Consider the following 14,435-nt stretch of genomic DNA (forward strand, 5'->3'; position numbering starts at 1 on the left):
GCAGCTCGCTCCAGCGTCCAGAAAGCGGCGCTGCGGCTAGGCCGGAGGAAGCCGCGCCGAAAGGAAGCGACAGGCCGCGGCGGCTGCTCGGCGAGCATGGCCGGGCAGCGGGGCGGAGAGCCGGCGAATTATGTCGCGCGCCTTTCCGAGTGGGCGGACGCGCACCTCACCCTCGTCCGGGTACGCGCCGGGAATCGTTCTGGGCGAGGCGGGAGGGGGGTCGATCCGGCGTGCTTTGGGCTGTGACGCCGCTTGAGCGGGGAAGCGCGGCTGCTGGAGCCAGCTTTGCTCCGGTTCCAACAAGCGCAGGGCAAAAAGAGGCACTTAACTTATGGCAGCGCCTTTTCGTTTCCAAAGAGAAGGGCAAAGCTTGTTGTAAGGGGCGGGCCGTCTGTACGTCCAGAGTTTCGTGGCGCCCTTCCTTGGTATCAGCCTTGGCCTTAAAATTCTGTAACGTGAGACATGTTGGAATAGCGATTAGTTCTGGGTTAAATAACAGTCATTGTGGGGTCTTAACACCTGGTTAACCGCTCTGGGTCTTGTTCACACACCATATGCTCCAGAGATAGACAGAAGAAAACAGGCGTGTGTATCTTTTGTTTTGAATGAACGGTTTAATTGCATAGGAGCAAACGTCCTGGGTTCCAAAGTTGTTATTTACAAATATATCTTACTTCAATCTGGAAAATGTACCTTGAAATGGCTTCAACTGAATAATGGTTCCTTTGTTGCCTATGTACCCTTTCAAGGAAATTCAGATGATATTTGAAAAAAAAAAAGCACAAGATTTCCTAACGAGGGATCTTGTTAATTGATCAACATTGTTTTATTGTGTACAGTACCATACCAAGTTGAGCTCAATTTCTGATGACTTCAGGGGCATAGGCATGTTCAGGTAGTCCTTAACTTACGACCATTCACTCAGCGACCATTTGAAATTACAATGAAAAAAGTGACAACTGGTCCTTGATGTTATGGCTGTTGCAGTGTTCCCATGGTCACAAGATCAAAATTCGGGCACTTCAGCCAGCCCAGCCGCAGTCGCCCTTACCATCCTGCACTCAGACCCTTGCTCCCCTCTGCTCCACTGCTCCAGCTCACCTTGCCATGGTTTTGCTCCTGTTGCCAACGAGGTGTGCCCGGCCTGGCCCCTCGCGCCAAGAAACCCCTTTGCTCGAAGCCAGCAAAAGCGAGCCCATTTGCAAGCGGTTTCTCCGGCCTACAATTCCTACGCGTGGCTCCCTGAGCCAAACCCCAGCCCTTTCCCATTGGGCAAAATCACTTCCTGCCTTCTCAGGCAGAAATAGTAGTAGTAGTAGTAGTAGTAGTAGTAGTAATAATAATAATAATAATAATAATAATAATAATAATAATAGCCCCTTTGTGCAAAGCCAGCAAAAGCAAGCCCCTTTTCAAAGGCTCATGGAGCCACATGTAGGAAAAATTTTCTGGAGAAGCTGGGTCTGAAAAGAAGACAGCAAAGGCAGCAAGGCGCTTCTGCTTTGGCCGCAGGGACTGGGTGCAAAAGGTGAAAGGTCAGTGCAGGGAATTGGGAGAGAAGGCAGCTGGGTGAACGAATACTTCTTGGGGTGGCTGGGCTGGGGTGGCTGCAGCTTCCTGGGGCAACTTCGTGCAGCTTCATGCAGCTGGGCTGAGGTGGCTGCAGCTTCCTGCTATGCTGTGGCTCAGGGGCTTCTTGCAGGGTGCAGGGCAGCCAAAAGGGCAAAGATGGGTGGGGGGAGTTGGAGGCAGTCCCTTACCTTACTGAGGCACGGAGCTGGGAAGGACCATGCCCTGATGGCTTGGATTGAGGTGGCTCCTTGGCTAACGACTGGTGAAACTCACTTAACGACAGCAAGTGGAATTGCCGGGATTGTGGTCACTAGGTGATGCAGTCATGTGACATCTTGCTTTAAGACTGCATCGCTTAGCGACAGAAATTCCAGTCCCAATTGTGGTCATAAGTAAAGGACTTCCTATAGTTTCCTTTGCAGCAATATAGCAGTAGTTTGTCATCACCATTTTGGGGACTTTTTTCAACTTCCCAGTTTAGCTTATGCTGTAGAATTTCCATGCAGTTACTAAACAAATCCAACCCTAATCCAATCCAACCTTGAGGTCAGCCAAGGCCAGTTAATTAAGTTGCATTTTGGTACCATTGCTGGAAACAGTGAGTATTAATTGCACACCAAAGGAAATATGTTTCAAAGTTCAGAAGTAACACAAAAATGGCACTTTCTGCTTGCTTGAAAAGTAGGCCCTTGCAAGTGTTAGCATCTTCAAAAAGGGCCTTCCTGCAAGATACGCTATCCCTTGGGGAGCCAGGCCTTAAGCCAGAGGATCCAGTCTGAATCCCCAGAACTGCAGACAACTCTTGAAAAGTTTGCTTAAGGCCTCTGAAATCTCAAAAAGTGTTGCCAAATAGTAATTTTTAACAATGAAATATGTGACAGATGAGGAGCTATATTAATTAAATTTAACTTTTAAATAATGAAATCAAACGTTTTTGTTGTGACATCATGCACTAATTTGCAGTTTGCATGCACCTTTCAAAAGCAAGAGTGTCTCTCATCCTGCAACAATTGCATACCCCTGTCCCGGACAACTTAAGGTTTTAAAAATTTCATACTTTGAATGGACCCTGGAAAATGGAAACCAACACAACATGATGTGATGTGAACAACATACCAGTTGCATTTTGCAGAGATTGAAGCTTTTGGGTGGTCCACATATTGCAGTACTGTAATTGTGGTGTATTTTTACAGGCAGTCCCTGGGTTAAGAACGAGTTCTGTTCCTAAGCCTGTCTTTAACTCGAATTTGTATGTAAGTTGGAACTCATACAAACAGGATGCCTGTTACTAAAAATGGCAGACGGCGTTCTCCTTCCTGGAGCCAACTAACTGCTGAAGCTGGGCGATGTTTTCATGACCTGCTGAAAATAGGCTATATATTAAAAACATGCGGCTTTAGCAGTTCATGAAAATATTGCACGGCTTTAGTGGTTTGTCAGCTCCAGGAAGGAAAATGTCATCCACCATTTTTAATAACAGGCAGCCCACTCGTAAGTATGAGTTGTCCATAACTCAGACTTTCTTAACCTGAGGACTGCCTGTATTTAGGACTGTGCAGCACTTTGGATTCAATCTCCAAAATGTTTTAGAGCATGAAATAATACTAAATGTATCAGGTATCCGACACCTGAAAGCTGCTGCATCTTTTCTCAGGATTATGTGGCAGTTAAAGTGGCATTTCCGAATGCTTCGAAGCATCCTTTGGACATCACATCCTAAGTACTCCTCAGCTGTAATTTTTTATACCCAGAATTCTCTGGTTCCAAATTTGCAAAATCATTTTAATTTAATATAGGATTAAAATCATAAACCTATGAAAATTGGAGAGTTTTTGCCTTAACTTTTTAAACCTTAGATACATCTGTGACTGTGATTATATGTTTCTTTTTTTAGGAGGCAACTGATGTTAAAAATGCATTTATTGTATTTGATAGATTGTATTCATAAGGCTGTTTGAGATGAAGTATATGCCTAGGCCTCATGCTGTGAAATAAGAGATGGAGATGTATGGTTTTCTAAATCATTTTTTTTTTTTCAGAACATCAGTACTGGAATGGCAATAGCTGGAGTGATTTTACTTGCCAAGAGTATCAAACTGGTAAGTTACATTTTGAGTTTAAAAAACATATACAGTTGTTATATGCAATAAATTGAAACAATATGTTGAATAATGTGCATACTGCTCATATATAACTTTTAGCCAAATCTTGCTTTAATACAGCTTGTTTGGTTTTAAATAATTAGCAAAAGATTTTTTTATTTATTTAGATCCTGAGCTTGTCTTGGAGGATCAGAGTGGGCAAAATTTTTAAAACAATTATGAATCCATTAAACTCAGACTGAATCTTAATAGATCACCTTCCTTAAAGTATACAGGTAGTCCTTGCTTACAACCACTTGTTCAGTGACTGTTCAAAGTTACAATGGTGCCGAACGAGTGGTATTTATAACCTTGTAGTTGTGGCCGTTGCAGCATCCCTGTGATCGCGTCATCATGATCCTGGCATTTGGTTACCGGCTCACAATTATGACATTGCAGTGTCCTGCGGTCACACGATTGCCATTTGTGACCTTCACTGACATCTTCCAACAAGCAAAGTCAGTGAGGAAGCTGGCAGGAGGTCGCAAATGGCGACCATGTGACATGTGTAATGATGGAGTGCAATAAACTTAATGATGACAACCAGAATTCCCATCAATCACTAAGCGGCACAGTCATGTGATGTCGGGTTTTACAACTGCATCATTTAGCGACAGAAATTCCAGTCCCAATTTCTGTCGTTAAATGAGAAAGACCTGTTCTGTCTTTCCAAAGCTAGTGGAAAGTAGATTTCTATTGCTTTGAGGCTTGTTTGCCTTTTTTGGCAGGATTGTAAAAACTATAAACAATGTTTAGGGTCTTATAGGCTTTAGGGATTTTACTTTATCTGTATCCATATGGGCATGGAGGCCTTCTTGTGGAAGACTTTGCCACTGACTGAAATACGGCACAGAGGCTTTTCAGCAGCGGCCCTATTTGATGAATTCTCCTAAGCAAGGAGCCTGCCAAAGCCTTTCACTACTGAGTATTAGAAAAAGAAGCCATTAAATAAAATATTTGCAGGAGTTTAATTTCATATATGTATTCTACTGATTACAACATTTTAATGGCTTATCTTTATTGGTACTGTACAAATTGAACACAGAACTCAGCTTCAGTGTACTTGGGGTCTTAATTTACAATGAACACTAACAAATGTGTTGCCATAAATATTCCTAAATTTGAATATTGTTTATTTTAAAATATGCTTGTTGCTTTTAAAAAATGTTGTTTTAGACCTTGAAATGCCATACTGAGCACATTTCTTGGAATTATGTTACTTAGTTTATTTACAGACCTTCAAACATTGTTTTCAAGGGTTTTTATGTTCACAAAGAGACCTTGTAAGAGAACAAGAGAGACAGTGTGCAAATAATTTAAATCCTGGTTCTAACATTTATAGAACAGAGGGGAGATGTTATATGAACAGCATATCCCAAGGACCAGTCTGGTAGGAAACCCTACTTGCATATCTACCCCTTTCTCCTTCTTTCTACTTCTTTCAAAGTAGGGTATCAATTGAATATACACTTAGAGGCAATCAAAGTTTATTTCTGTATAAAATATGAAAAGGCTCTAAGTTAAATAAAATTGGGGGTGATAAAATGTTTTTTATTTGGGTATAAATTCTATTTCATCTCAAAGTCTTCATACCAAAATGGTATGCTGAAGGTATCATTCATGAAACCATTGATGTTCAGGCTTCATAACAGTTTATAGAGTGAGAATTAGTCAATAAATAGGCCTTTTTAATGGATAATATATGGGAAACTTTGAGCAAGATAAACTAAGGATCATTTTGCATTTATTATATATATATTCAAATGTTATATAAAATATATATTTTGTATAATTATCTATTTAATCTTATAAAGGAATAAATATATATGTACTATACACACATATATGTACACAAAAACCAAATATATTTATATGTGTGGGTGTCCATGCTTATATTCCTTCTTTCCTATGAATAGACAACCAAATTCACAAATGTTTTGGAAATACCCCCGGAATTTATAAAGAAGAATGTTAAGCTACGGGGACAATTACATCGAATATCTGAGCAAGGATTAGAAATTGAACATGTACCTATTACCCTTCCAATCATTTCATCTCTGCAGAAAAGATGTAAGTAAGATGGGTAACTTTATAGTGGCAAAGTTAAACTTGCATTCATTTTTTGTAGATTTTGAATTTAAGGAATTCTAAACATGATTGAATAACCATCTTTAGAAAATTCATATGAAAAATGAATGCAATCTATATTTGACCACGTGTGTTAAAGTTCTGCAGTATTCAGATCCAAAGTGGGCAAGAATTCTTTGGATCTGGTATGAGAATCCTTACTGTATCTGGTGGTGGCTTCATCTTTTTCCCATGCTGGCACTTTTTCCTGGCCCTGTGGTGTTTAAGTTAAGGAGGTATTAAGTAATGGGGCAGTGGAAACTCTAGTGTTGACTATAAACACAGTATAGTTGATGGAGTGTTGGGCTGGGAATGAAGTTCATGTACTCTTCAGCTGTGTGGATGACTTGAGCCATGTGAGCCAATGTCTTTCAGCCTGAAATCTCACAATGACTTTACAGGTGGTTCTCGTTTAGTGACTGCCTCATTTAGTAACCATTTCACAGTCTCAGTGGTGATGAAAAAGTAACTTTATGACCAGTGCTCGCATTTACGACCTTCCCAATTGTGGTCACTAAATGAGGACTACCTGTATGAGGATAAAATGGGGACATACTTGACTTGAGCTTCTGGAAGAAAAAAAATGAAATGAAATAGCAAGAGAAATAATGTGTTTGCTTATGTTAGAGGGTCTTTTCCCCCTCTAGAAGGAACCATTATTTAGGAGATTTCTGTCCTGCCTTTCCTCTAAGACTCAAGGTGACTTACATGGGGATCTTCTTTCATTTTATCCCCATGACAGCAGCCATGTGAGGTAAGTTGGACTGAGAGACAGCAACTGGTTCAAAATCACATAGTGAATTTCCATGGTTAAGGGCAGACTTCAACCTGGTTCAGTCCTAGTCCAAATACACTACATTACTCTGCACTGCTATACCACGCTGGCTACCCTTGAATGCCACTGAAGCACCATATTGGGCTGGGTAAGGAAAAAGTTAAATACAGACTGTGGGTGCTATTAATAAATCAAAACCTGCAGAGATTAAGGTTCAGACTGTTTTGAATGGAGTAGATTAAAGAGTAGATTTACAGTCTTTGAGTGCTCTGTGTTCCTTAGCTGTCACTGGAACCACTGGTGGTGGCTGTTGTGAGAAGTGCCTTTGTACATTTATATGTGGTATGCCAACTACATCCCCTTCCCAGGCTCATCAATTTTGACTGTGATTATTCATGCTTTGACTACATCCCACATTGACTACTGCAGTATACTTGTATAGAAAGTAAGGATGATGACCTTGATAAAGATAGGACAGATCCGCGACCAAAGCAACAAGGAGAAAAACATGATTTAAGTCCAAAACTTAGCATAGAAAGTATGCATAAGCATCTCAGACAGAATCTCCCTAATTTATCAAACTGTAAGAAGGAGGAAGAGGTACAGGTAGTCCTTGAATTATGAGTGCAGTTGGGACCAGGATTGTGGTCGCTAAGTGATGCGGTCATAAAATACGATGTGGTCATAAAACATTGCATCACTTAGCAGTGGCAATCCAGGCAATCCTAATTGTCGTAACCCAAGACATGTGAGTTATTAAGTGGGAAGTAGAGGGAGTCCCAGGTAAGGAGTGCAGGGGGACCCTGGGAGCCTGGTGTAGGCCACATGTGAGTCGAGGAAAGGGGTGCTTGGTGTGGCGCGAGCTCAGAAAGGCTGGGGAATGACAGCGCAAGGTACATGCAATCACAGGGAGGCCAAGGAAAGAGGGTGCAGGGTATGTGTGTGAGTGTGCAGGGAGGCCAAGGAAAGGGTGCAGGGTACGTGCATGTGTATGTGTGAGTGCAGGGAGGCTGTGGAAAGAGGGCATGGGGTACATGTATGCAATTGCAGGGAGGCCATAGAAAGAGGGCACGGGGTACATGCATGCATGTGTGCATTTGCAAGGAGGCCATGGAAGGAGGGCGCAGGGTATGTGCAAGTGAAGGAGGGTACAGTGCATGCAAGCGAAGAAAGGTGGGAGACTTACCCCAGGGAAGGTCGCAGATGGTGATCACGTGGGATGCTGCAACTGGTCGTAAGTAGAAGCTGGTTGCCAGGCACTGGAATTTTGTTCAGGTGACTGCGGGGATGCTGCAACAGCCAGGACTTCGAGGACCAGTCGTAAGTCCCTTCGTTCAGCACCACTGTAACTTCGAATGAATGGTGGTAACTCGAGGACTACTTGTACTGCACAGACCTGCAAGATTATGTTATTATAGCCACTCAATAAAGTACCCTTAACCTTCCTGGGGAGTGATTCATGGTCTGGTCTACCTGGACTCAAGATGGGACTACCCATGAAAATATCCCATGAGATGGGACTATCAATTAAAATGTCCAGAAGTTGCTGTTGATGTAAACTATATTAGCTAGGCTGCTAAACAGTGCATATTATGTCTGTATTAAAAAATCTCTGTGCTACTTGCCAGATGTTTGCTGGGTACAGTTTAAGATGCTGGTATTGACTTTTAAAGGCTTCAGTGGTTTAGAGTATGAGTTTCAGGACTTCCCTTTTGTTACGCTTGTCCAGTTAAGATTAGCAGGAGAGGCCCTTTTAAGAAGTCTTCACTGTCAGAGGCTCAGATTTCTGGGAAAATCTGGGGAGAGAAGGGAGAGTTGCATTTGCTTCCTGCTTTTTCAGTGTTTAGGAAATAGATAAAGATCTTTTTTTTTGCTAGACTTTTAATTATTAGACAATGTTAGTGTTTATTTTATTGTGAATGTTAAGTTCTGTTTTATGTTAAGTTTCGTTAGCTGTGTCAAGGGCTCACCAGAGCTGAAGGGCAAGTTTTGATAAATAAAATCTCCTCAATGTTTTCTTGCTTCAAGAGACAACAACATAGTACTTTTATTGAGTGATCTAACTATAGATTTGACATTATTTTTAGCCTGCATTTCTACATTAACAGGAATTGAAGCAACAATACAAAATATTTTTTTTAAATGAATAAAAACTAATGTTAAAGATGTAGAGCCTTGTTTCAGGTCTGCTTCATAGATTACCTGAATAGATTTCAGTTTACATAAGTGCACATTACTTACCACTTTCTATATTCACTCATGTAGTCTCACTTGAAGTAGATATTTATAATTATTTTCAGTCGTCATCAACACCATGCAATGAATTCAAGACCAGTAGTGAAGCAGTTCTTGGCCATTTCTGTGTCATTCCATGATTTAGAAAAATGAGAGATGTGCAAAATATTGTTGTTGTAGTTCAGTTGTTAAGTCATGTCCGACTCTTTGTGACCCCATGAACCATATTGCGCCAGGCCTTCCTGTCCTTCACTGCCTCCCTGAGTTTGCTCAGTTTCATGCTCATTGCTTCAGTGATGCTATCTAACCATCTCATCCTCTGCCGTCCTCTTCTCCTTTTGCCTTCAATCTTTCCCAGCATCAGAGTCTTTTCCAAATAAAATATTCAGTATACTAATTGTTCCACACATGGAACAGCCACTTTTGGATAGTTGATTTCTGAAGTAGTTTTTAGCTTTATTCAGCCATAGAAAACATTAACACCTTTAACAATAAGAACATTAACATTGCCTGTAGAATCTTTCAATTAAATCTTGGAGACCAAAATTCTAGTTGTTCTACTTCTCCTTTAATCGTTTAGATCAGTGACCTAAATGAAGTGTTTTTACCAATGTTGTAGTAAAACAACTGTTAATGTGTATATATCATTTTTAGGGCATTCAGATGGTTTGTTGCTTGTCAGGCTGGCTGGTGTGGAGTTAGCACCAGATGGTGTAATCTGGTTAAAAGAAGAAATAAAACCTTCACAAATGATTTGGTTCCAGCTTTTGGGCAGAAAAAATTCAGGACTTGATTGCTTTGTAATAGTAAATAAGGTGAGTAAATGTTCAGAGGAAATAGAAGAATTTCCATGAGGACAAACAGTAAGAATGTTTAGTGTGAAATAATTTATACTGAGTTCAGTGACTCTTACGCCCAAGTAAAAACTTATAGCAAGGTCCTGCATCATTTCTGGATTCAGGGATGCTATGTAATGTTATGCAATGTCCTGGACAAACATTTGGCAAAATATTTTTTATATTGGAGGGAGCGGGGGTTGGTGTGCATGGACACCAACCAACGTAGCCAAAAGTTGGGAATCTAGAAATAGCCGTCCTAGCGCATCCAGAAGTACTCACGTTGGAGAAGGATGGTGTATAGAAATTCAGCTTTAATGTTTATTCATTACTGGAGTTGGCATAATATGTCTTATGCAAAATTTTAATGTCTTTTTTGAACAGGGGAGATTTTCCAGTATTTGTCTAAATGAAGAGATCCTGCAACAAGGGCTTGGCAAGACAGTTCGTATTGAAGGACTAGCTCATGAATCCCGGATATACTGGAAACTTCACAAGAGGCTACTTCGAGCAGAACTGAAAGCTGTGAAAAAAAAGAAAGGAATCTGGGAAGAAGAAACATTTATTGAAAAACTTAAAGGGCACATAAGCAATTATAAATGTATCCAAAAATTAAAACAGTTTGCAACGTGGCTGAGAATCTGGCCATGAAAATAGCAGCCTTTTTTGCTTGGGAGGACCCTGTATGGACCAGGGAGCAGCATTACATTAGTTTCTGTGAGAATGATGTAACTAAGCTCTTAAGAGAAGAAAATGAAAACATGGGATACATATTTCTTAAGAAAATGTGCATGTACAACATGCATAATTATTGTTAAAGTTTTAATCAGCTTTTTAAAGCTGAAGAACCCACTTAAGGCTGCCTAAATATTCAAGGGGAAGAAAACACAAAATTTAATGTGAATTGAGGAAATATGGAAATACTGCTGATACGGCTTACTCGGATTAGAGCAAAAAAAAAAAAAAAAAAGCGAAGAATGTTCTCCCCTATTGTGTGCAGAAATTGAGTCAGTTTTCTCATTATAAGGCAGCCATAATGCTGATGTCTGAACTTTGTCAAGATTGTGTGTGTTGCTTATAGATGCTGAACTTGGCTTCAGTTGGTAATCTGCTTTCTGGGTTCAGTTTAGTACATGACAGCAGCATTATCATAAGCATCATCAGCCACAATAATCTGATTTAGGTTCAAACCGGCACTGGCCGAAACCCATGGCTGATAATTGTGTAAATTTGTCCCACAGACATTGTGGGTTTTGTACTCTGTTCTAGAGGTAGTATCTTAATGGACATAAAGATACTACTCACATTCTATAAATGTTGAAGTCTAGCAATTGCAATTTTTGATTTGTTGTTTCTATAATTATATCAGATCTCTTACAGAAAAGGTAGAAATAATGCCAACCAAACTGTATCTTACCTGTACATGTTCTATGCTTTCTGTGGCTTGTGCCCATGTGGTTTCAATCCTTTGTTCTGTGTGTTTCCCTTTATTTTATGATGCCTACATGGAAGAATTAAATAGAGCTACCTGTATAACAATTTGTTTATCAGATAGAATAGCTAATTTCAGAGAGACCAATGTGTTCAAGAGTCAATATTTCTGCTTATCTTGTTTTACAGACCACTTCTTAAGATTTTAAGGGAGGAAGGAGGATGTTCCATTGAAATTATAGACTTGTGCTCAAGGCAAGTTTGTGTTGGATTTGAATGTAAATTTGTTGTTGTGTAACCCACCTTGCATACACCTGCCAAGATTAATTGACCTGATCATAAGATTTGAGCACATGAATAGATTTACTTTGGTGGAACATTATGTATTGCTGTATGTTCCGAACCATTTATTTATATGCTTAACTAGAACTTGGCAACATTTTGAATAATCTTGCCAATGTAGATAATATATCTACACTGAGAATTAAATTTTACACAAATCATTTTTCTTGCTAGACTATATTATCTTCAGATCATTCCTTTACAAAGCAATATGTATTCCTTAAATGTTAATATGTGAAATACTAGTTCTTCAGTGCCCTTAAAATAGTTATTTTTCCTTGTAACTTTACTCATTTCTAGCATAATTTAGGTATTATATGGGTAAAAAGGCAACACTGCCTGCATTCACATTCCAAGTTAAATAATGTAGGGTTAGGTAGTTTTGTGTAAAACTAGACATTGTGAGTTATGAACTGTGTTTTATGGTTCAGTGCAGCATGTGAAGCTAGCTTGTGGCTTATTCAACAAACTGCTTAAGCAATCTGTGGCTTAGCATGTTATATGTAACAGGTCAGAAATTTCCCCAAAACTGGAAGAGCCCTCTCTGCAGACTTGTATATCAGGTTTGTAGCCCTTGTGTTAAAAGGGTAAATGAAGTATTAGTACTGCATTTCATCTACTCCTATAATTAGTATTTATACCTCATTATAATTAGTATTATAGGAACGAGTGTATTGAAAGAATTATGTAAAAGAAGAGGCATGGAGCAGGATCCTTTGTCAACTAAAAGGTCTAAAACTGATAAAGCCCTGGGTGAGAGGCATTGTTAATTTGCACTGAGCAGTTATTACCCCCTTGCCAGTTTTTGACTCTGTCATAATGCCAGTTTTATAGTTCTGTTTTGTTTTAGGGAAGCTACTACATTGGCATGATTCTATCCCTCCACACCTTTCAGTCAAATCAGAGCTGGGCATTTCATGCAAGTCACAGAATACCTTCATATATACAATACATCAAAACAATTCCTTTGTCATATCTCTGTAGATTCAATTGGGAAGTTAAACTGCCCATTATTAGAAATCAGGCTTACCTAAAAAGCAAAGTTTTTATACATGGATTGCTAGCCATGGCAGGGGAAGTTGGAAACACACTGGAAGCAAAAGCAGGGAGGCTGAACCAGGTATTCATTCCTTTCTTTAGGCCAGTGTTGTCCAAACTTGGCCACTTTAAGATGAGTGGACTTCAACTCCCAGAATGCTGGCTGGGGAATTCTGGGAGTTGAAGTCCACTCATCTTAAAGTGGCCAAGTTTGGACAACACTGCTTTAGGCAGTTATAGCAGACAGTCCTATTTCAAGGGAAATATAGCATTTCTCCATTAAGTCAAAATGTTATTATTTATGTCAGAAATAAAATACCTATTTTTTTCCCCTGTCCTTCAGGTTAAAGCTGTACTTTCATACAAGCTTAGACAAATGCAATTCAGGGAGATACTCTTTTCTGGAGATACTTGATTAGGATTTTAGATGTAGGAGTGATTTTTTTTTTAAACATGGAATGCTATTTTAGATACATTACCTTCTCAAACTCCAGTGAATATAGAAAGCAATCTGAAGAGATGGGCAATTCAATTTGAATGGAAAACTATTGAAAGAAAATGCTACCTATCTTAGCTTTGTTCACATCAAATACCTTTTTCTGTAGTTAGGACAAAAGGGAATTTATTTCCGTTATATTTTTGGATGACATTTTGCTGACTGGTCATTGATGCTTATATGAGGGTGCTTCCATCCTCTGGAAGCATACTAATGAACTGTGGATCTTGTATCTAAAGACTAGCTTTCTCTCTCCTGGTATTCTCCAAATGTACTGGACTATGATTTCCATCACCTGTAGCCACCATAGCCATTGTGGATGATCGGGAGTTCTGTTCTAGAACCTCCAAACAGCACTAAACATGGGTGGGCTGCGACAGTCTAAAGCTTTCCTTGAGTCCATAGTGATTACTGATATATTCAAAAATCATTCTGTCCCCTCCATGGGCTGTAGTGCATTTTAATAGTCTGATAAATGGGCTGTCACTGCTGGCCATAAATCTTTCCCTCCTCTGAACATTTTCAAATTGTATTGTATTTATATATGGTCTTATATCCAACAAATACCAAGGCAAGGACCAACAATGATATGTAATTATCAATAAAACATTTCAGTCTACAGTAACATTTTAAAAGTTGAAGATACACTTGATCTGAGCTCAAGTGTGGTGATTGCCTCCATGCTATTTTCTTGACTGCATTATGGAAATAATTTGCCATTGCCTTTTCTGGGAACAAAATAATGTGGGGCAAGAACATAGATGTACATCTGCCTAAGCTACTGCCCAACTTACAAGGCCTGTGAAATATCTTCAAGCAAAAAGGATTGTAGTGTAGATAAAGGATAAACACCATCTTCAGATCAAGCTTCATTCTTGTTGCCTACGTAGACACAAGCATGCAGTTTTCTTGGCAAAAACAGGAGTGGTTCGTTACCACTTTCTTCTGAAATGTTTTTCATCTTCACAGTCTAACTTTCAGCCCTACTATTCTTTAGTGGTCTCCTATGTTAATCAGGCCTAACCCTGATTGGGTGCTGAATTTGGACCAAGTGTTGCTACCCACTAAAACTTGTTGAAATGTAGCTAATGGATACATTTCTAGGGAGTGCTTGCTGCCTGTTGGATACACTCACCACAAACTCTTGTATGTGGATTAGTAAATTTTACATTTACTATTTTTGCGCTGACATACTTAATATGTCAAAAGCATTTCCTGTGCAATTTTTTCTAAGAAACAAATGATGGGTCTGTTTTGTCCTAAAATTAATTTGGATAAGCATATGTTTTCTTTTTTGCTTCCCTATCAACTGAAAGACAAATGAAAAACAGGGCTGGTCCATATGACACAGTGGCAGTGCCTCCTCTGCCCAACTATTCTGAAGATTGTACTATTTCAGTTGGGCACTATGAATGTATTAAGGATAGAAAGATGTAGCTACA

General features: G+C 39.6%; 1 protein-coding gene across 1 annotated transcript; it reads left to right on the plus strand.

The window, feature by feature from the left end:
- The first annotated feature begins 46 nt into the window (after positions 1-46).
- On the plus strand, positions 47-12,621 carry MISO1 (mitochondrial inner membrane subdomain organizer 1). The gene is made up of 5 exons (XM_007439268.4): positions 47-180; positions 3,612-3,671; positions 5,630-5,783; positions 9,505-9,665; positions 10,071-12,621. The coding sequence occupies exons 1-5, from the start codon at positions 97-99 to the stop codon at positions 10,335-10,337; spliced, it is 726 nt and encodes a 241-aa protein (XP_007439330.2). The 5' UTR covers positions 47-96; the 3' UTR covers positions 10,338-12,621.
- Positions 12,622-14,435: the final 1,814 nt, after the last annotated feature.

This window comes from Python bivittatus, unplaced genomic scaffold, assembly GCF_059951505.1.
Source record: "Python bivittatus isolate LINGU-HERP-01145 unplaced genomic scaffold, Pbiv_v1 ctg000980_np1212, whole genome shotgun sequence".
Taxonomy (NCBI): Eukaryota; Metazoa; Chordata; class Lepidosauria; order Squamata; family Pythonidae; genus Python; species Python bivittatus.

Excerpts from the sequence above, each read along its gene's own strand:
- MISO1 (XM_007439268.4), top strand. The coding sequence starts at position 97 with ATGGCCGGGCAGCGGGGCGGAGAGCCGGCGAATTATGTCGCGCGCCTT. Across the intron at positions 5,784-9,504 it reads TTCATCTCTGCAGAAAAGAT|GGCATTCAGATGGTTTGTTG; the intron begins GTAAGTAAGATG and ends TATCATTTTTAG. Across the intron at positions 9,666-10,070 it reads GCTTTGTAATAGTAAATAAG|GGGAGATTTTCCAGTATTTG; the intron begins GTGAGTAAATGT and ends TTTTTTGAACAG.